The sequence below is a fragment of the Nanorana parkeri genome, unplaced genomic scaffold, assembly GCF_000935625.1.
Source record: "Nanorana parkeri isolate BGI_ZX_2015 unplaced genomic scaffold, ASM93562v1 scaffold556, whole genome shotgun sequence".
NCBI classification, from domain to species: Eukaryota; Metazoa; Chordata; class Amphibia; order Anura; family Dicroglossidae; genus Nanorana; species Nanorana parkeri.
The window spans coordinates 993,878-1,016,245 of record NW_017306824.1 but is presented as its reverse complement, the minus strand read 5'-3'; the positions used below and the strand labels follow the sequence as shown (position 1 = coordinate 1,016,245).

Genomic DNA, 22,368 nt, shown 5'->3' with positions numbered 1-22,368 from the left:
CACTAGTTTTGGCAGGAATCCTCATGGTAGTCCTAGGCCCCCTTTGTACAGGATGGTCCTTTCTAGCCCATTGTCCTGAGCAGCACACCATGAAAATGTCTCCCAATTTCCCAGCAATATCGGCAACTACTACAGTGGCGTTACTGCATTAAACCCAGAGAAAAAATGGGCACAAAATTCGAGTTGCTGCGACCAATCGGGTGCCACATTGAAGTGTAAGGATCAACGGATGCTGAATTCTGATTGGTCTCCATGGGCAACCAGTGCAGCTCCTTTTGTGGTGTGCAGGGTGAAGGCAGCAGCGCCGTGTGCGGGACACCAGTGGAGAAGTTAGTGCGGTGCTGCCTCTAGGACCCGGCGGCCTCCTCCGTACTTCCTGCCTGACTCGCACACGCTCAGCCTGCCAGCCCCGGAGCCGCGGCCTCGTCCTGCTACCTCCTCCTCAGGCCAGGCCGGGGACACCATGTGAGAACAGGCCGCTCCGTACTTCTGCCTTCCTTCAGACCTGTCTCAGGTGAGTACAGGACAGTCCGGGCCTGGCGGAGTCCGGGGGGTATATCCCGGATCCTTCCAGCCTGCACTCTCCATCAACTTCTGCTGATCGGGATAATGTATGGAACTATGGCACATCGGCTGTGTATAGGTCAGTGTGGTGGGAGAGGGGGGGTGCTGACCGGAGTCGAGCGCCGGCCACACTTCTCATCATAACAAATCATTATGGAGTGTGATGTGACGAGAGAGGCCCAGGCTGAGATGAAATGGCCTCCTTGTTATTAATCCGAATCATTAATTTGTGTACAGCCCTGCCGCTTCCTGCTTCCCCCTCAATCACATCCGTCTTATTGTCCCAATCGTCCTTTTATTATTATAATAACATGGAGAGTGAAAAGTTGTGCCGGTCCAGGATGCTTTCTGTGCATTGTGTGTCCTGTGGACACGGAGCTTCCTCTGGAGACATTGGACTCCTGCACACCCCCCTCTTCCCCTCCTCCTGTGCAATCTTTAGAGTTCACCATTTTATGATTGAATAGTTTCTCCTTTCTGTAATGTGGATGAATCACACAAGACTTGCAGCAAATGGAGCAGAGCTGTGTGTTTCCAGCACCTACAATCTGGCCTATTGTTACACCAAGCTGGACTTTTCTTCCCATACACAAGGCTGCTGGCCAGTGGCAGTGTGCCTTTGTTTATCACACACAAGTAAACTTTCCATTCTTTCAGGTAACACTGGGAATTGGGTGAGTTACCAGTTCCAGTTCCAGGATTTGGGGATTTTTTTTTTTCTCCTTGTTTGTGTTTCGGTGGTATTAGCTTAAAACCAATCGCATGGGAAAAAAAACCCTAAAACCTGCCATTGCAGCAGGGCTACCCTCACACCGGACGGGTTAGCTATGTGTTTAGGTCTAGGGTACCAGTGTCATGGACTTTTATTCAGCAGATCCTTGCTTCCACTGGCACCTGCAGACTCAACCATCTCTACACTCCAGTGGTCGGACACTCGCTGACATCATCGTGTCTATTGGAGGGCCCGTAGCCCAGGTGCCGAGGGGCATTCCAGAAGCTGGAGAGTAGGGGAGAGAGAGATGGGACCAGAGGAGCGGGGATCAGGTAAGTACATGCTTTTTACTAGATCTAAACAAGCATTTAGCCCTCACAGTTCAGGGGTAGCCCCACTGCAGGGTGAGTCCGCATCCCGAAATGGGCTTTAATTGGGAAGTTCACCTTAGATCAGGGGTGGGCAACTATCTGTTTTAACCACAAATCCCAACATGCCTCTGGGAGTCCTGCCTTTAACTGTCAGTCTTACAATGCCTCATGGGACTTGTAGTTCAACAACAGATGGAGGCCCAGAGATGCCCACCTTTGTCCTAGATGTATACATATTATATAGCATACCTTTGCAATGGAAATTAAAAAAACAGACTAGAGGTAGGTGCTGTCTACAAGTTCACCCTAGAAACCGCCATGTAGCTTGATAAATGCTATAACTCTTCATCTTTGTCTGGGGGGGTCACCTTATCACTCCTATCTATAACTCTTCATATCTGTATGGGGGGGTTGGGGTCACCTCATCACTCCTATCTAGAACTCTTAATATCTGTATGGGGGGGTCACCTCATCACTCTTATCTAAATGTGTTTGTCCAGCAACCAGCATTGGAAGCTGCCAGTCATTTGTCTGAGATAAAACTTTCCTCAAATGGAGTGCAGTCGATCAGCTTTTACTTTTTCATTCTCTAAGCCAGTGGTGGGCATCTCCGGCCCTCCAGCAGTGCTTTAACTGCATTCCCAATATGCTTCTGCTACAAGTAGTCATGCCTCATGGGACTTGTAGTTCCACAACATCTGGAGGGCCGGAGTTGCCTACCCCTGGTCTAAGCTGTGTGGGGAAAATATTAAAGGTAGATTCTTATTGGATGGTATGGGCAACCGCACCAGTTAAAATAGAATTTGTCTCGGACACTTTATTTTAATCCCTGCCCCCATGGTGCCACTTGGCCACCCCCATGCTACCTACATCTTGTGATTGCGAAGCCTCACTGGGATACTCATACTCTGTGCCCTGAATGCATAAGGGGGGGCAGGGTGACACTCTGGGGTTGATTTACTAAATGTAAATAGGCTTTTCTCTTTGCAAGAGAGCTTAGTAAATGACTCTATGAGCAGCCAGATCTAAGCGGATATGTGTTCATTTACATCCAATTACCCCCAACTCCGTAAAGATGATTTTCATTCATCCTCATAGTTGGAGCTGACATGTGAGAATGAAACTGTCACAGGTCGACTTTATTGATCGGGAAGTGAGCGAACACATACCGTTGCTAGCTCATTTCCCGATCATCTTCCTGCAGATAGTGGTGACTGTCAGTCATGGCTCCCCGCAAGGATCTCCCCCTTTCCGATCCTCTAGCGCTGAGTGGAGGAACGGATGGTGGGGAGGTGTAGGCACAGCTGGCTCTGCCTCTAGATAGGCAGAGTCCGCTGTCAATCAGCCAGCTGGGTGGATCTCAACAGTATTGTCGGGATCCGTCCCGGCTGCGGCGCTCTCAGTATTGACTCTTAAGAGAACTATGGGATAAAAAAGTTACTCATAGTTTTATTTTAAGTCCTTCTTGTGTTTTGTATAGAAGGTTACCTTGGATGGCTTTAGTTGTAGGACCCCATAGCAAGGGTTTGGCACCTGGTTTTGTCTGTTTGTTTACAGACCTGGAACATGCGTGCTGTACATGCCAGAATTCCTGTGCCCGGTCACGGCTTAGGAAACATTGAAGCCAATGTATCACCTTGGCAGCCAGGCAACTAACATTCTTAGGTAGAGATTGGCAATGGCAACCTACATAATTCTGTCATGACAGGTATAGTGAACTATCAAAATACTACTGTTAGCCCAGGGGTAGGCAACCTTGGCACTCAAGTTGTTGTGGAACTACAAGTCTCTTGAGGCATTGCAAGACTCTGACAGCCACCGGCATGGCTCCCAGACATAGGACATGTACTGATGAAATTATGGAAAGTGCCATTGAGAACTTCGACTTCTCAAAATGCTACCTGCACAGCTGTCGTGATCCACACGCTTTACTATTTTCTAAACCGCGTGCGAATTGTGGCCAGCTTAAGTCATTAATCAATGTGTCAACAAGCCAGAGAGCCAGGTAACATCATTCTTCAGAAGCATTGGTAGTCTACACAATGGTCTTTCTCCTTCAAAAATGGTTGAACCTAGATGCTGATAGAATTCCCCATTTGAGGGCATATAACATAATCTATAATGTCTATAAAGTTATTAGGTTACTTTTTTGTTTCTCGGTTTCAAAAGATTACTGTGGAGCAGCAGAGTTGAATGTTGGTAACTGATTTAATGTGGTTCCAGCATATCACTTCTCTTGCTTTTTCAATTGGCCTGTTGCATTTCTAGTAGTCACCAGTGGCCTCTCCCCCCAGTTCTCTTTTAGCCATTGCTAGTTTTAGGCCTCATTCACACGAGAAAAGGTCAGGACGTACAGCTCCATGCTGCGTGCACGGCCGTATCGGGCAGCTCCTGGGAAGCACAGGTGCTGCGTGTGATTAGTACGCAGCCCCTGTCCTTCTCTATGGGAGTACGCGGCCATATGCCACCCTACCCTCACCCCAAGCGCAGGTCTGTGCGGGTGTCCCGGCTCGGACGCAGACAGGATCCATCCTGTCAGCATATGAGTACGGACTCCCCGCACCCGGACGGTCGTGCAGGAGCGGGTGAGCGTAGGGCGGCTTATGGCCGCGTACTCCCATAGAGAAGGACAGTGGCTGCGTATTAATCACACGCAGCACCTGTCCTTCCCGGGAGCTGCCCGATACGGTCGTGCACGCAACATGGAGCTGTACGCGCCGGCCTTTTCTCGTGTGAGGCCTTAAACTTTAAACCAAGTGATGAAACACGGGTCTTCAAGTGACTGCTTAATTTGTTCTAGGACTGGCAGTGGCTACAGCGATGGAACACTCCTCCAGGTTAAGAGTTCTGCTGTGGCATTGTAGCCTTTCATTTTGTTTTCTGATTGTAACACTTTGCTCTTTTCTGTTGCAGACATGGAGACAAACAATCATTTTGCCAATACTGGCCAGCCTCCATTATCTAGCGCCTCAGGACTGAAACCGCTGCCTCAGTTGGTGGAACCAGTTTACACAAATAATTCCCTTGTAATATTTCCTCAACAAGTAAAAGGTGAGCAGTGACTATTTGTGTAAAATAAACTATCTTTCTATCTCTATCAATCATTTAAAAGAGTAATGGTTTGGGTTTAAGGCCCGTTCAAGCCAGGGTGGTTCGGTTGCGCGGATTTGTCCGACATGAACAATCCCATACATTCCTTTGGGGACTATTCATCTAAACAATTTTGGGCATTTTCAATTGCTTTTCAGTGCTGAAACATGATTAAAAATGCCCCAAAATCGCCCTGGTGTGAATGGGGCCTTAGGGATTTAAGTTGGGGGTGTTTGTCAGTCTGGCATGGTAATGTGTGTGTCATGTCCTATGCTTCAATGGTTCAGGTCCCCGTTTTACCTTTAGTTTGTGTCAGATTTTTCACCTGACTATGGTTTTGACTCTTAAATCAGCTAATAGTTGGAAAAAAACAACACACTGCATAATAAAAATGTGATTCACGTATACACCTACTGCAAAGACCCCAGTGTGTAAAAACCCACTAGGCACAATGGCAAGCAACATTCAATGCATCTAATTCAGCCAAAACTCGTTTGTTTGCTTTGAGTGCAATGGCAAAGGGTAGGACGTCTGTCAAGTATCTGTTTTCTTCTTTCTGGGGAGATTTTTCCCTTTGGTACCCTAGCACACAATTCTTTTGATGGTTGCATCACTTCTAATGACTTGACTTCTAATGGCTAATCGTGTTGTCATTCTTTTTCCTGTAAGTCTGCATCTGTCTTGCTTCGTTATGATTTATTTTCTGTATTATGTACTATGTGTAAATATTTTAATATGCTTCATTTTTTAGGTCTGAATAGTGATATGCCTGTGAATGGCCTGATTTCACCTTCCATACCCAGTAATCCTCATGGAACATTTGCATCGGGTGCCAGTAGTACAAGTCATCCTGCAGCTAGTAACTTTGACTACCTCTGGAAATTTCCCAAGTCTCCTGTTCTGAAAGACTGTCATGGACCTAGTCTGCCTAAGGTGAACGGATCAACATCACCTGTATCAAATGGTCCCTTCTGTAAAGGAAGCTCGCAGGAGAACTGGGACAGCTCTGCTTCCAGCTACCAGGCATCTCTTAGCTTCAATGGTCAAGACTTGTGCAATTTTAGTAGTATTAACGTAAAAGTGGCAGCTGCAGCAAATGGAACACATTGCTTTCCCACAGCATCCCAACCAGTCTCTTTGCCAATATTTGGTAAGCAATCTCCTTCTCATTCTCAGTGCCAAGATGAACAGCAAGAAATGGAAACAGAAACTTTGGGAAATGAAGAACTGGCAGATATGTTGGCACCCTCTGAGTCGCCCACTCAGTCAGGTGTGTATAGGTGTAAATCGGACCCCACATCTGGCAAGTAGAGCCAGCTCAAAGGCCAGAGTATAATGATTTTAGTAGGAGGGCAAACTCAGGTCAGAGCACCTAATGAAGGAGCTCGGAAGGATCCTAAAAGTGCCACAAATTGATCTCAAATGAAGACTGTTTGTACTGAATCATACAGGCATGCAGGAAAGAAGGATATGGATGTGAGGAGTTGTAAAAAATTGCCTAATTGGTAAAAAAAAAAAAATGTCCAGCGGGACCCTGGGCTATAGTGCGCCAATGTTCGGTGGCACCCTGGGCTATAGTGCGCCAATGTTCGGTGGCACCCTGGGCTATAGTGCGCCAATGTTCGGTGGCACCCTGGGCTATAGTGCGCCAATGTTCGGTGGCACCCTGGGCTATAGTGCGCCAATGTTCGGTGGCACCCTGGGCTATAGTGCGCCAATGTCCAGCGGGACCCTGGGTGATATAGTGCTCCAATGTCCAGCGGGACCCTGGGTGATATAGTGCTCCAGTGTCCGGCGGGACCCTGGGCTATAGTGCTCCAATGTCCAGCGGGACCCTGGGCTATAGTGCTCCAATGTCCAGCGGGACCCTGGGCTATAGTGCTCCAATGTCCAGCGGGACCCTGGGCTACCAGTGTGAGTGTGTTCAGAGAATGAAGACTCTTCTAACCATAATGCAAATCTTTTTCTGTTTTCCTGGGCCAGTTTTAAGTTGCATGACATGCTTTTTCAGGGAAGGTTTTACTTCCCCTACTATCACTCCATTTATGCCAACCTGTATGATTAAATGTCCACAGTTTAGGTTTATTTTAACCATATATTAAAGCAGGGCTGGACAAATGCCAGGAACCAGGTAGTCAATGTTCCTATCATTTACAGCTGGCGCCTAACTTTTGAGGTTTTCTCTAGTTGTTGTCAGAACAAGCTTGTTGTTTCCTGGATTGGACAAAATGACTCCTGAATTCCATATTCATTTGTCCACCCTTATATTAAAGCTTACATTGTTGTGATTCTGCTAAAGGAATGCTGATGTCAGTGTACCATATCAGAATAATAACAATTTAACACATGTTTTACATAGCCAGTAAGCAAAGATTACAAAAGTGTAGACAAAGTTGAGAGGCAAACTGCCTGAGCAATAGTTTGATCTTGCATGTATATTCAGTTCTATATAGTTCGGAGATTATTAGAAATAGTGGTGACAGCTGCTATGCCATATTTTTTATCCAGTTATCCGTTGTTCACTAAATGACATTGCTCTTTTAGCGGTAGGTCTTCTAAGCTTTTACATCCTTTTAAGGTTTTTCTTACATGTTAAACCAAACTGTATTTTAGATGTTACAAACATTTTGTTAGTCGGTTTATTCACAACTGATTTAACTGATCTAAACTTTCTAAGGTAGGTATATTAATGTGATCTCAATCTTAAAGCATATGTCAAGGCAAAAATATGTTGTACAACTCTGCGAAATATGCGTATTGTCCCCATGTTATATCCCTTTTAACCCTTTCACTGCCACTGAGGCATGTCATACGTAGCTGGCAGCGGGCTCATTTAAACAGGCTCTGTTTACATGTGTAAAGCCAACTGTCAGCTTTACACTTGTAAGCCCCCTTATGTGATGGCAATTAAGTAAAAAAACATAGTTTAAAAAAAATTTAATTAAATAAAATAAATGTAAAAATAATTATTTTTAAAGTGCCCCGCAATCGCGTGTGTATTAATGTAAACACACGTCGGGTGCATCTACGTATGAAAACGGCAATCACGCTACCCATGTTTGGTATTTTTCACAAAATGTTTGGGTTTGATAAAGACTAATATCTTGCGACGTAAAAATTTGTAACTGCCAACATTTTATTCTATAGGGTCACTGCGTTCAGAAATTATATAATGTTTGGGGGTTTTAAGTAATTTTTCAGGCACAAAATGTTGATTATGATGTGTGCAAAAAAGGCCTTGGCAGCGAAAGGGTTAGACACTGCAAGTACAAAAAAATAACTGATATGCCAGACATCTACTGTGCTCCTACATTCCTCTTTGACATGACAACAAAGTGTATCTTTGACTCTGAATTCCAAAGCGCATGTTGTCAGCTCTACCTGTTTAATTTCTGATGCATTACAAAGAATACCAAACTCTTCAAATCTGCATATCGCCTCCAACTGCAGACAGAGCACAGGAAGTTATCCACTCACAAGATTTCTGGCAAAATGACCTAGTATTTTTTATACGTATTAAACAGATATAAAATGCATCAGTATCAGTATTTAGTAGATCAAAAGGGAGCAAATAAGAGATGTTCATTGTTGGGGGTTTACATTCACTCCCGGTCCTGTAAATTCTTTGGTTGTCTAACATAAACTATATGTTGAGATCTCCAAAAGGTGGCTCAATAATGTTGAGGTCAAGAGATTGTAATGGCTACTCCTAAACCTGCACTCGAGGAATGGTTGACTTGGATTTAGATTTCAGATAATTGCCATGTTGGAAAAGTCTTTTAGACTAACAAATATACATTTTCCTCCAATATTTTCTGATGCCTCATTCATCTTGCCATCAATTTTGACTATTTTCCCATGCCAATGTAGCTTCGGGCAAGCAGGGCTAAATGTATAGCAGAAAAGCCGACGCTCGTTTTGTAGGGTGGCCGCCCAGATCACCTGTAGCAGCCTGCTTGTTACCCCACCTCCCTGCTATGGTTTTCTGGGTCCTCTGCTCTTCTGGGTGACCCTGGACCAAAGCAAATGACTTCAGGATGAAGAGTGGGAAACAGACTGGAGAACTTCCTGTCTCAGCTGTCACAAGCCGGGCTACACAGGAGATCGAACACACTGCTGTGCTAGATCGTCTGTAATGGAAGGCAGGCTCCATAAAGAGAACCTGTCACCTCCAGACACTATCACATAGGGGCTTGTTATCCCCCATGTGATGGCAATAAAGTTAATGAAAAAAGTATTAAAAATAAAAGTAAAAAATAATCTAACACGCACAATGTGCATTGAAGGATGAGTTCAATTTCCCAAGTAATTTGGAGAAAATTGAATTACCCACTTGGATCTGGCCGCCTCTGCTATACTTACTTAAACAGTGAACGGTCCTTCCACTGGTACGTGTGTAATATCCGTACCACATACTGGCGTCCAGCGCAGCCCCGCACTGTGGATTTTGAATTTCGCTTGCAAATTGCGAGCACTCGTTGGTTAGTGCAGTCACCTGACCTTGCTGACCAATGAGAATGTTTAATTTTTATTTTGTGTCCCAACAAGTAGATTGTCATGAGGGACAAGTAGATTTAGTCCTTGGACAAGTAGTGTTGTGTTTTTTGTTTCGTTTTTAAATTTCCACACCCTTGAAATTTTTTAATCATTTGCTGATCACATGTTTCTCCCAGCACAGGTTTCTTTCAGTTGATGTGCCTGTCCTTCTTCCCAATACTAAGCACTTGTTTTTATTTTTAAGATGAAGCATCCTCTGAGTACAGTGTGCCTGGCATGGCTGTGGAACCAGAACCTGATCGCTCGAGTGTGCCTCCACTTTCTCCTTCTGATGTCAGCAGTTTAAATGACCCCTCTCAACTTCCATCCAAGCTTGTTGATCCCCGGGACCTCAATCCAGATTCTCCGGAGACCTTTGAAAATGAACTCTGCGAAGGTACTTAAGTAAAATAAGCCCATATGAAAGAGGCTTGGCAGTTTATTGTGATCTTTATAGTCTGTTTTGGTTTCTTTCCCTTTTGGCTTCTTAGCTGTGTTTTTATCAAGCGAGACATATTTTGTCTCAGTCCAATTCACATAGTAGAGCAACGTTTCTCAACCAGGGTTTAATGGAACCTTGGAACAAAATGTATCCCATCGCACTCCTGACTGGGGAAAAAAGACCAAAAAGCAGGGTGGGTGCGGCAGTGACAGCAGATTATATGCAAATTGAGCTAGAAAGTCACTTGCACTCCAGAGCGATGCCAAGTCAATCTCTTTGTTGATTATGGCAGTGTAACATCTCACAGCAGCTATGAGATGTTACACTACCATAGTCAATAAAGAGATTGACCTAGCATCGCTCTGGGGTGCAAATTACTTTCTACCTGAATTTGCACATAATCATGGGACCCCTTCAAAGGTTCTGTGGGTAATGGGCATTTTCTTCCTCCTTAGATGAGTAACCACTGACACCAGTTATCATTTTCGTGATTTGTAAGCATTCTTCTTTCTGACCTCCAATATAAGGGGCATTCTTCCCTTTGACCAACAGTGAAATGGGACCCTTCTCCCACTGACTACCAGTTTTAGAGGCCATTATCTCATTTGACTACCAGTGTAAAGGGGGCACTTCACTGATCTCCAATGTGAGAGGGCACGTTCCACTGACTACCAGTATGAGGGAATACTAGAGTTGTCACTGCCTGTGTTTTCTTTCCTTGGTGTTAATATTAATAATACATTTTTTTTTTTCATTATTACAGAAAATAATTTTGTCATATCAGCCTTGAGTTCCAAAAACACGTGCTTATTCTATTATGTATTCTGATATATACAGCTTACTGTGTCAATATAATTTATTAGCAAGGCTTCTCTGAGAACTGAAAGTTATTTTAAGGGTTGCTCTGTGGTAAAGTGGTTGAGAGGCTGTGGTAGAGAGTGTGACCCTAAGATACTATTAGCCTTGGTTCTCAACTGGTGGGTCATGACCCAAAAGTGGGTTGGCGACCCCGTGTTCAGTGGGTCGCCGTGTGCCTTCCACTTTTCTAGGTGAGAGGCTACTCGGGCTCCCCCTAGCACAGCACTGTCAGTTATTGCGCCGAGCAGCCATTCAAAATATGCTGCCCAGTGACGAGTGTCAGCTTGAGGTGGGGTGGGCTGGGTGTATGGCCACCAGAGAGCTCCATCCATACGTGCATGTCCTACAGAGTTGCTTGGACCGCAATGATCTCACATTCTGGCTCCTGACCCCTCTACGGGGAGCACAAGGGAGCTGTACAAGTCGATGCACATATGAATGGAGCTCCATCACAGCACAGCAGCCCACACTGGTCCTCAGGCTGAGTATTCACTCCAGTTCTCGTAAGGTAGGGTGACTATGTGGATTTAAAAATAAATGAAAACATTTTGAGGGCCCATTCACACTAGTACAGTGTGTCAATCGTGCAGTCCCGTGCTTTGGATTGCCACTCTTTTGAATGGCACCCCAAATGCATCTCCCACCCACAGTTCTATTGAACACATCGGAACACGTGGTACCGCAAGACCATGCGTTCCATTGCAGTGCGACTTGGGTCGTGACTTAATGACCAAACACAAATGTGGGTCCTGAGGTTACACAGGTTGGGAACCACTGCTACATAGAATGCGTTGGTATTTAGGCAAACCCTAGCACATGTTGTTGTCAATAATCCTGGCATGATCAAAGCTTGAGGCGTTCACATTTGATTAAGACTTTAATTTTCTTTGTGGCAGCAGAACTACCCGTGGAACTGCCTTGTAGTCCGATGTGTGAGTTCATGGAACAAGAAGAGAAAACCAAACAAATTAAGCAGAGCCAAAAATCAGAAACATTGGAATTGGAATGTCCATCATATTCATATACTGCCAATAATCCACAAATGACTGATGAAGACCAGAGCCCTGACTCAATCAATGCAGCATCACCTCCATCTGAACTGGGAGAATGCTTAATGGAAGGTATTCATAAGCAGTTATTTGGTCTGCTCTTGGGTCCTTGCAGTGACCTTCTTAAGATTTTATTTTTGACCGTTTCATATCTGTTTTAACCACTTGCTGACCAGGTGTTTCACCCCCTTCCTGGCCAGGCCATTTTTCAGTATTCAGCGCTGGGGTACTTTGACTGACGTTTATTCCGTCAAGTGAAGCTTTACTGAAACAAATTTCATGCCATTTTTTTGGGGGACCGATAGAGCTCTCTTGGTGGTATTAAATTACCATTGAGTGAAAAGTGTATTGAGAGCGCTACTACTGTACTAAGCGTATAGGGAAACTCACGTTTAAGAAGTCATCTGTGGGAGGAAATCCAGTGAGGATCCTGGGTAATTGGTATTGGTACTTGAGGAGCCCAACTATTTAGCGGGCTTTCAGAAAGGCAGCCGGTGTTCTGGCAAACTCCAACTCCTCAAGATCTCCAACGACCTGGCTTACTTAGAACTAAGAGGATTGGCCGAGAAGGCTCTACTGCACATGGGCCACCCGCGTCTTCCTGTCACGGCTCTCTGCCGTGACAGGGGAGGGGCTGGATTCCCCCCTCCGATCCTCCAGGACGTGGGTTGATTGTGTTCGGGCCGGCCCGGCCCACCGGGCAAGTGCCCGGTTTGCCCTATGGCCAATCCGGCCCTGGTACCAATACACTCCTCTCCCCACAATTCTACCTATCAGGAAGGCACCATAGGTGGTAACCCCGCCCAGCTGTCACTTTTAAGCCCAAGCGTTTTCCCGCAATTCTATTCACCCCGGTTGATCATAGCTTGACAAAGAGGCCCCGCCTCGAAACGCGTAGCTACCGACCCAGCACACAATGCCCTTCAGTGGTCTTTGACCTTCCTGCCATTCCCGCCGGCGTCCGTTCCTGCCCGAACCACCGCTCTGCCTCCCGAGCCAACTGACATAGAGCCGACGGCAGCACCTTGGACACACAGTGCCCTCGGCTGCAACGACTCAGCCTGGCCAGCTGAGTCCTTGCAAGAGACAGCTGTTCTTCCTTCACAGCCCACGTCTTCGCAGGCAGTTAACCCACCAGACCACTGGACTCTTCAGGTCTGCACTTACCCAGGGTCCTCACTGGATTTCCTCCCACATATGACTTCTTAAACGTGAGTTTCCCTATACGCTTAGTACAGTAGTAGCGCTCTCAATACACTTTTCACTCATTTGTTCATCACAGGGCTCCTCTCTCTGTTTTTCATAGAGCTTGCACACTGTAATCCTTGTCCTTATACCACATCTCCCACAAGTTTGTACCCCCTGGTAGTGCGCTTATCCTTTTTGTTTTTGTCTTGTTTTAAATTACCACTGGGGTTTTTATTTTTTTACTATATAACAAAAAAGTTACATGTGCGGCATAATGGGCGCAATCGTCGTTTTTGTGCATAGGCGCACCCGACGCATGCTTGCGTGTGTATGTGGGGGGGCGGGGGACTTTAAAAATTCGGGGGGAGAGAGGCTGTTTACATGCTCACAGTTTTCCCTCTCGTGTGCGGGGCGCGGGGAGGGGGAGGGGCAGGCCCTTTGGGACTGCACAACAGAATCTGTCATATTCCACAATACATTAACAAGTGGGGATACCCACTTGTGTGTGTGCTTTGTTACGGTGTTGACTTGTCCAAAATTCTTCAACCTACCCAAACCATACACTCTAATGTAACACAATTGTATTCAAATTGTTATGCTAACCAAAGTCCATATTTTTACAGATCTGTTTGAGAAGGCGGGGAGTCCAAAAACTATAAAAGATGAAAAACCTGAGTTGGCGCCGGAAAGTGATTCATCCGTTGAAATGTGTACAGAAAATGCAACCCCAGAGCCCAGTGTAATAGCTGAACCTGCAGAAGAAGACCTGGAGCTTGGAGACGTTAAAGGTAACATCTAAAAAACTGAAAAAAGACACCACCAGCCCACGTAGCCGTCAGGCCCTCCAGTTTGGAGATTCTACTTCTCCAAAAATACATAAGGGGGAATTTATCAAAACTTTGTACAGAATCTGGAGCAGTTGCCCGTTGTAACCAATCATCTTCTCTTCACTTTTAGTTAAGGTTTGAAAATGAAAGAATCTGATTGGTTATTCTGGGTAACTGTTCCAGATTGTTTCTGCTCCAGTTTTGATAAATTCCCCCACATGAATCTCTGATGACCTCTTCATTACGACTGCATCTGCACGTCTGTAAATTATAATGGGGTGTCTGGTCTAATTTGTGCCCTAGTTAATTCTAATATTTTAGTACTAAACAATGTGAAATTAACAATTCTGGTACATTCATAAAGTCTAATGTTAGAATTGGTAATAAGGGAGCTGTCATTGCTGACTTGCAAGTTGCAAATGTCATTGTTAAAGTCCTCATCCACAAACGTTTGCGTTACGCACCTGAAATGGGTATCTGCATATCCGGTATTGGCATGTCTAATATGCACATGTTTGTTTTAGGACATAGACTTACTTAGCAGTAGACAGTGTGGGGTGGGGGGTGACGGCTCTGGAATCTGCAGAATCATAATCAAGTTGGCAATAGCAGCTTGTAGATTCCATTCCTGACAGATTTCCTTTGTGTGTCACAAGATAGGCAAAAAGACCAGTGTTTCCTCTTTTGTTTGTGCGTACAATAAACACTTTACAAACACAAAACGTTCCCAACACACCAGCCAACCTGCAAAAAAATAAATGACTATTAGCATTAAAAAACAGAGGTTTTAGTTGCACAACTTTTGAACAATATGCGGAAGCCACACTTACTCGTCAAGGCACCTCTGTGTAGTGTGGTCCTAACTCTAATCTATGAGAGCTCTATATTGGAGCATATGTAGCAAAAGATAAATTAAAAGCAGGTACGCCTGGAGGAAGCCCATTCTTTTATAAATCCACAGGGACACACCAGAAGCCCAGCACACGACAACGGCAGCTGAAGCCCCCATTGTGTCTCCACACCGAACCCAACATGCAAAGTGCAACCGCACAAAACTGCCATTTGCTTTGCTTGTTCAATATACACTTTAGACACTGACAATGTGATACTTTTATTGGCAAGTCAGTGAACCGATTTGGAATTTTCTTCTCATTTACTATTTTATATTGCCCTCTAGCAATGCACAAATGAGCTTTGTAATGGGGTAATTCCAAAACAGTATCTACATTTCTTTATTCTCCAGGAACACCTGGACGCAGGAGGATTGCCACACCAGAAGAAGTGCGCCATCCTTTGCTACATGGGTAAGTTATTTCACATTCATGCGGGGTCACCATGGAGTGCATAGCCTATCTACACTCTGATGAATTCTGAGCCTATTCTTTTGAACTGGAAGGATTTCTAAAGATTGGGAAATTGTGGATCTCCATAGTGCACATTAGGGCTGCAGCTTTCTAAATAATTTTTCAGTTTTATACATTGTTTGTAGCTGTTGGAAACATTCCAGCGGAGCTTGCCATTCGAAATAAATGTCAGATCCAGAGGTATAAAGTTCTAGACTTTTCCTGTAATATGGTAGCTTAGCGCAATCCCTTCCTGCCTCATGCTCCTCTCTTCTTGTCCATAATGTGATGGGTGACACCACTGACCAGTAGAAAAGGTCTGGTAGATGGGGATCAGTACGGACTTTATACAGAAAAAGTGGAGATTTGTATGCAGCTTCAGGTGCCTGGATCTGTTCATCTATAATTTTGAGGGTTTTTTCCTTTAAGTCAACCTCTGCTTTTGCATTCTTTTTCAACACATGCTCATTTTGAATTGACCGGGTTTGTGCCACCTGGTTACTTTTACATTTTAAAAGCACCATCTTAAGATGTCCTTACATTGTTTACACTATCTTTCCATTTACTCTTTTAAATTAGCAAACATCGGTAATTTTTTTGGATAATGTGATGAGGGTTTAAACTCTTAAGTATTTGTTGTCTATGTCCCTGCTTCACCATATCTATGTGTCCTGTGACCATTGCCAAAGGGTTAAAAGCGATGGAAAAAAAAAATAAAAATGGGTTGTAACATGAATAGAGGGAGAATATTCCAATGGGAACGGTTTCAGTGATGACTGTTTAAGAGGAGTTCCTTCATTTTAAAGAAATTGTCCCACTTCCTTGTGTCTAAAGGACAGGCATTAAGGGATTATCTTATCGACGGAACACAGATGACGGAAAAAACTTGACAAGTTTTAACCTTTCCTACTTCAAAACAATACATTTTGGCTTTAAATAAACTTTAAGTATTGTAAGGATTTGTATAGAAACCTGAATAGAATGTTTAGTCTCTTGCACCACATGGGTATTGATTTTTGCCAATCTGACAGGTCACATCTAGAGTTAGCTGAAAGTGTTAGTTCAGTTATACAATGTAGTTATAGTGTTACTTCAGTTGTGTAAAATAAAAATGAACTCAAGGAGTGTTTGACAGAAGTGACTTTGCAGGTTTCTACTGCTAAAGAAAAATGAAACTTATTTCAGTGCTTGTGTGGTGATCTTGCCCCCAGCATATATAGATGAAGAGATAAATGGAGGCTTGTTTTAAAGTGCCTTCGCTGCTTGTTTACAATATGTAAATATTAGGGATGCACCGATACCGGTATTTTGGTACTGAGTACCGATAATTTTTTTTCGGTACTCGCCAATACCAATTACCGAGTAACGGATGTACCATTCAGGAAGCCAGGTGGCGTGTAATGATTCGCCACCTGGCTTCCTGATTAGCCAGGAAGCTGGGCAGCGTGTAAAGACTTGCCACCCGGCTTCCCGTTTAACAAGAAAGGAAGATACAGGAAGTACTGGTGCTAGGCATCGGCGCATTTGGACGAGTACGGGTACTCGCCCAAATACTCGGTATTGGCACCGATATCGATACTAATATTGGTGCATCCCTAGTAAATACATTAGTGTGCATAATCTGGGCACATATTCAGTTTATTGGCTTTAGAGCAGTGGTTCTCAACCCGTGTAACCTCAGGACCCACATTTGTCCTGGGTCATGAAGTCGCGACCCAAGTCGCACTGCAATGGAACGCACGGCATTAGGTTACTGCGCACTCCGGTGCAGGCGTACGAACTGCGGGTGGGAGGTGCGTTTGAAGTACCATTCAACGTAACGCACCTCCCTCACCAGAATGCACAGTAGGTGCGATTGCATGGTACAGGGCGTTAATCACACATTACTATGCGATTTAATGCACTGTAATAGTGTGAGCAGGCCCTCAAAAAACACTGACACAATTTGACACATTTACAGACATTCTGATACACATACACACTCCAAAAATGTTTTAATTTAATTTTTTTAAGGTCCACCCAGTCTCCCCACCTTATGAAAACTGGAGTTGATCCTCAGCCTGAGGTCCAGTGTGGGCTGCTGTGCTGTGACGGAGCTCCATCCACATGTGCATTGCTTGTACAGCTCCCTTGCGCGCCCTGTAGAGGTACCTGGAGCCAGAATCTGATGTCACCATGGCACCTCTATAGGACATGTGAGGGAGCTGTAAGCAATGCTCGTATGGATGGAGTTCCCTCACGGCCATAGCTCCATCCCATCCCACCTCAAGCTATTTTGAATGGCTGCTTGGTGCGAGAACTGAGAGGAGCCTCTCGCCTAGAAAAGTGTAAGGCATGCGGCGACCCACTGAAAACAGGGTCGCGACCCACTTTTGGGTCACTACCCACCAGTTGAGAACCAAGGCTTTAGAGGAATGACTGACTGAAACCTGGAATATTTCTGGGAGAAGATGGTAGTGAATGGAGCGACAAGGGAGAGCTCTGACTTGTCATTGCTGGAGGAGGGCAAACAAAGGTGAGTCTGTCATTGTGTGCAAGGATGTTGAGTATACTCGCACGTTATGGCAAGAGCAGCAGAACTACACTTCCAGTTTAGGCTGTACTAATAAATAGTGCATGAACCTTCCTAACCAAACAGATGGGGCCATATACCTCATACGATATAATTGTTGGTACATTTTGTAGATCTAAGTAAAATCTAACCATGTGTTGTTTTGTTAGGGTAATTCTAACTGGTGTGTGGCTAGCTTTAGACCTGGTTGCCGGCCTATTTCTTTCTGCCCACCAGAGGGGAATGTTGCAACAGAAACTGTTAGCTTTATGTAATAGTGTCTCCATGCACCTGGACTAATCGACTTTTCAGATGCCAATGTGCAACTCCCCTTTTTTTTTCTGCTCAGTGTTCTCTCGGCACCTAAGAAATAAATAATATTTCACTTGCTTGTCTCTAACGGGGAGTTGGGACATCCTTTAACATCAGCAGCAATATAAACTAGTGAAAAGAAATGTAGTTATGACCATCCATACTATATTTAAGCTGTGTTGAATGTTTTTGTGTGGTTTGTGCTCTCCTAAAAATGGATGCATCTGCTGCTTTCTGTCTACAGATGGAGGCGTGAAGTTCGGATAAGGAAGGGTAGCCATCGCTGGCAGGGAGAGACCTGGTACTACGCTCCTTGTGGGAAAAGAATGAAACAGTTTCCTGAAGTCATTAAGGTGATCTTTTGTGTTACATGATCTTCACCGTTTGCTGTTTTAACATGGGAATGTATAATGACTGGGCTGTGGTTATGTGCCTTAAATAAAGGCAAGAAATATGTCTGATCTCTGAAGAATCCAGGCAGAATTTTATTTATTTCCTTCTCTTCTCTCTCTTTTTTTTTTTTACCATTCTGCATGCACATTTTTAGGAGAAATAGCATATCCCAAACTTGTCCTTATTTGCTCAGTGCTCAGTGAGCACCTCATGTTGGGTTTGTATATGTACAGACTTAACAATACAATGTAATAGAGATGTATTGGGGCTTGGTGCAAACCCAGTCGCTGGAGTTATCCCAATCCCATGCAAAACTGTCACTGACGCCCTCCTCGCAGCCCAATCGGTTGTGGTTTTGGCATCCCCACACCACAGCTATACGTCACTAAGGGGCAGAGAAAGCCCCTGCCACAACTAATGGGGCCAGGATGTGGGTGTGTCAGTTTGTTTTGCATGGACTTGGAAGAACTCTGGTGAACTAGGTTTGCACCAAGTCCTCCACACATTCTTACTGTGTAAAAAAAAAAGAGGCGGGTTCTGCTTGTCTGTTCAGAGCACAAATTCCCCAAAGATTCAGTAATGTTGGGCAATATATAGTCATGATCTGTTTATGCAGCTACATTATGTGTTGACACATTTACCTATTTTTTTTTTTTCTCTCTTCATTTCTCCAATCTGCTTTTGTAGTATCTCTCTAAGAATGCTGGCCCCCATGTCCGGAGAGAACACTTTAGTTTCAGTCCCCGGATGCCTGTTGGAGACTTCTATGAAGAGCGACACACTCCAGAAGTGAGTTTTGTTCTATCCTAAGACTGTTTTAATGAAGATGTTAATTTTGGAGTAACTGTGCACTTGAAGAATTTGTGTGCCTGAGCATACACTGAGTGGCCAGATTATTATGACCCCATCAGTGCTTCGTTGGGCCACGAGATGACTTCGTTGGGTCGCCTCGTGACTCCACGAGATGTTGAAAGGTGATGCGAGGAATCTGACACCGCACTGTTGCCCTTCTGTTGTCTTGCTACTCTCCGTTCTGCCCTAACATTGACTAGTCGCTGATGGCCACAATTCGCACGTCTGTCTGGCTTGTGTGTATGTATATATTATAATGTATTTCATCTGTGCATTTAGTTGTTTGCCTGGGCTTCAGCTTTAAACTAAACACTCCCGGGCTCATCTGTAATGCATTCGCACAGTGTATAGCTGTGCAAATGACCTTCATAGCAAATTACTACCACTGGAGCCGAGGAGCATAGAATTTCTTGTTTTCCTCGTCTCCATCTAGTGGCAGTAACCCTCTGCGAATGTCATTTGCGCAGTTATATGCTGTGCAGACGTGTTTTAAATCTGTCCCTAAATTCGAATGTAGAATGTGCAGTCACTGAAAATACATTTCATTTTTTCTTTAAAGAAATTGGAGCTTTGATGCTAAATATTATATAAATATTATATAAATATTATGGTGCATTTTAAGGTGGTATTTCCACCAATGTAAACCTTTTCTAGCTTGTCTAGCTTGCTCTTCTCTATTCACCATTAGTTCTGTTACTGTTTAATTTCTGAGTAGTGTGAAAACCTTTGTTACTAGACCATCTGAGACAGTTTTACTGTGCTCTTTGTAGTTTAGAGTAACTGAGGGCTGTTGTTATCTCTTCTGTTCCAGGGCCTACAGTGGGTATTACTGAAGTCTGAGGAAATCCCCTCCCGTATTTTGGCCATCACAGGGAAAAGGGGGCGTCCTCGTAATTTAGAAAAAGCTAAAGCCAAGGAGAATAAGGTCAAGAGAGGGAGAGGACGGCCTCCAAAAGTAAAGATGATAGATTTGCTTAACAAAGCTGATGCCAAACTTTTAAGGAAGCTGGAAAATCAAGGTATAAATACTTTTATATTTTTGTCTGTTTTATGTGTAATGCTCTATAGACTTGTGTTTATAATTTACTGTTCTAGTGCCAATTTTCTTAGAATTTATTTAAAGCAGAACTCTAAACAAAATCTTTATTTCACCCATGCGGTACTCCCGTACTCATTTTTGTCTAGATTCAAAAATCGTTATACTTGCCAGACAAATCCTCCCAGCTGGCTTGCTCTTTGGCCAGTCTTTTTCACCTTGCTCCCCTTCCGCAGCGACAGTCTAAGGTCCCTGAGTCATCACATTCTGTACACTGTGTATAGGAAGTGAGGACGCTGAGGGACATACAATCGCTGCAGAGGAGGAGGGGACCGGCAGGAGGGAGCACTGTCACAGCCGGCCGGCTCAGAGGATCGGGTGCATATAACTTTTTTGTTCGTTTAACCTAGGCAAAAACAAGCACTTAACCATTGCAGTGTGGTGGTAGCCCCACTACAAGGGTTAATAAAAAATGTACCCAGAAAAATATAAAAAACGTTGTTTTTTTTTTTTGCACACTGTTCATTAATGAATGAGATGTTTGCTTTCTGTAGATATTCTTAGTGATGTAGAAAAAGTTCAGCTAAGCAAACTAAGGAAGAAGATGAGAAGAAAGGTATGTCTTAGATCTTTTATTTAAAATTGTCTGACTGATAAAGGTCTGTCTGTCTGTCTCTATCTATCTGTGTGTTGCAGCCGTCATATTAGTTTTCTCTGTTTGAAAACCTAAGAATAGATCTGTTCATAGCCAAGGAGCATGGTATAAGTGCTCACTTCTTTTATTGCAGAACATATGGTAATGTAACTTGCAATCCAAATTCTTAGGGCCAGTTCACACCAGTGCGTTCCGGCATCAATGCCTGCGGTCCGGTGCCGTCAGAACAAAAGCTGCAACAACTAATCGATTAAATCGATGGAGAGATTTATATGCAATTAATCGAGCAAAGAATAGTTAGCTGCAGCCCTAGTGCATGCAGCATTTTTTGACCGCAACGCAGGCATTGATGTGCCACGCGTTTGGGTGCGGGCGATTGCCCTGCGGCCGGGGGGCGTGGCTGCGGTGCCATTGACTTAAATGCACCACCACAGCCCCTCCCGCACCTGAACACGGAGCCGGCCGGGATGCGATCCAGTGCGTTTCTGGCACCAAATCGTGCCGGAACGCACTGTTTGTGGTGTGAGGGGGACGGTTTACACAACAAAGTCCATGTTCCAGTGCGTTCGGCCTCTGGAATGCAAGCCGGCTGGCTTCCTAAGTTCATGGGCTCGAGGGGGCGTGTCGGGGCATTGAGGTCAATGGCTGCGTTCCGGTCCAGTGCGATCTGCCAAAATAGTTCTTGCAGAATTTTTGCAGATCGCACTGTACCGGAACGCAGGCACTAATTTGCCTGCATTCTGCAATTGACTTCAATGCATCGCCCCTGAACGTAGGGAGCCGGCCGACTTGCGTTCCAGTGGCCGAACACACTGGAACGCTGACTTTGTGGTGTGAACCGGCCCTTAAAGATACATTTGTTAAACCCCAGTGTTATATCTAGTGTATAGCCTTGATCCAGCATTCTTCAGTTTGCAGCCCAATTCAGAGCTGCACCGCAGGCTTTTCTCAAAAAATTGCCTGTTTGTACTGCGTGCATGCTGTAAGCCCACCTATTCCAATGAGAGAGCCATTCTCAAGGCAGCCTTAAGCAGTCTTTGGAGTGCAGCTTTCCCATAGGAATCCTAGGGGCTGTGGGGCATATGCACAGTAATGAGCCATTTTCAGGAAAAAGGGTGTGCAGGTCTGATCAGGGCTCAACGCTGGCATTTCATCCAGCAGTACTCGGGAATGTGGGGTGAAATTATGATGGGAAAACTGTACCTCCTCATAGTGTTATCTGTAATCTGTCATGAGAGAAATACACGCCTGCCATTATTGACCTCTAACTGAAAATGCAAGCTGACTGACTGATGCTGATCCACTAGCTTCAATAATGTGAGTCCTTGATGGAGATCAGGAAAGGTTAACAAAAGTCAGAACTTGCCTAGAACAAGTATGCAGATAAATGATTGAAGCATGTGAATCAGTATTACAGCCAGGCATTTGAGAGGGTAGCTGTGGCATCCTCAAGACTGTTTGTTTTTTGTTTGAGCTAGCCCCCAAAAAATGTATTTCTGTTAGATGGAATAAGGCAAAATTCAATCCACTATGGTCCTATGTTCATAACTGTACTTGGAACTTTTTTGGCAGGCTTATCAAGGCTTTTT

At 44.5% G+C, this 22,368-nt stretch overlaps 1 protein-coding gene across 1 annotated transcript in view; it reads left to right on the top strand.

Moving 5' to 3' along the window:
• Window positions 1–329: 329 nt before the first annotated feature.
• Window positions 330–22,368, top strand: part of BAZ2A (bromodomain adjacent to zinc finger domain 2A) — a 47,582-nt gene continuing 25,543 nt past the window's right edge. The window contains exons 1-11 of the mRNA XM_018562023.1: window positions 330–514; window positions 4,561–4,698; window positions 5,489–6,007; window positions 9,479–9,670; window positions 11,470–11,694; window positions 13,434–13,598; window positions 14,881–14,941; window positions 18,088–18,196; window positions 18,924–19,025; window positions 19,900–20,107; window positions 20,679–20,740. Coding sequence (XP_018417525.1) covers window positions 4,563–4,698; window positions 5,489–6,007; window positions 9,479–9,670; window positions 11,470–11,694; window positions 13,434–13,598; window positions 14,881–14,941; window positions 18,088–18,196; window positions 18,924–19,025; window positions 19,900–20,107; window positions 20,679–20,740 — 1,779 coding nt within the window. The 5' untranslated portion in view covers window positions 330–514; window positions 4,561–4,562. The remainder of the gene's footprint in view (window positions 515–4,560; window positions 4,699–5,488; window positions 6,008–9,478; window positions 9,671–11,469; window positions 11,695–13,433; window positions 13,599–14,880; window positions 14,942–18,087; window positions 18,197–18,923; window positions 19,026–19,899; window positions 20,108–20,678; window positions 20,741–22,368) is intronic.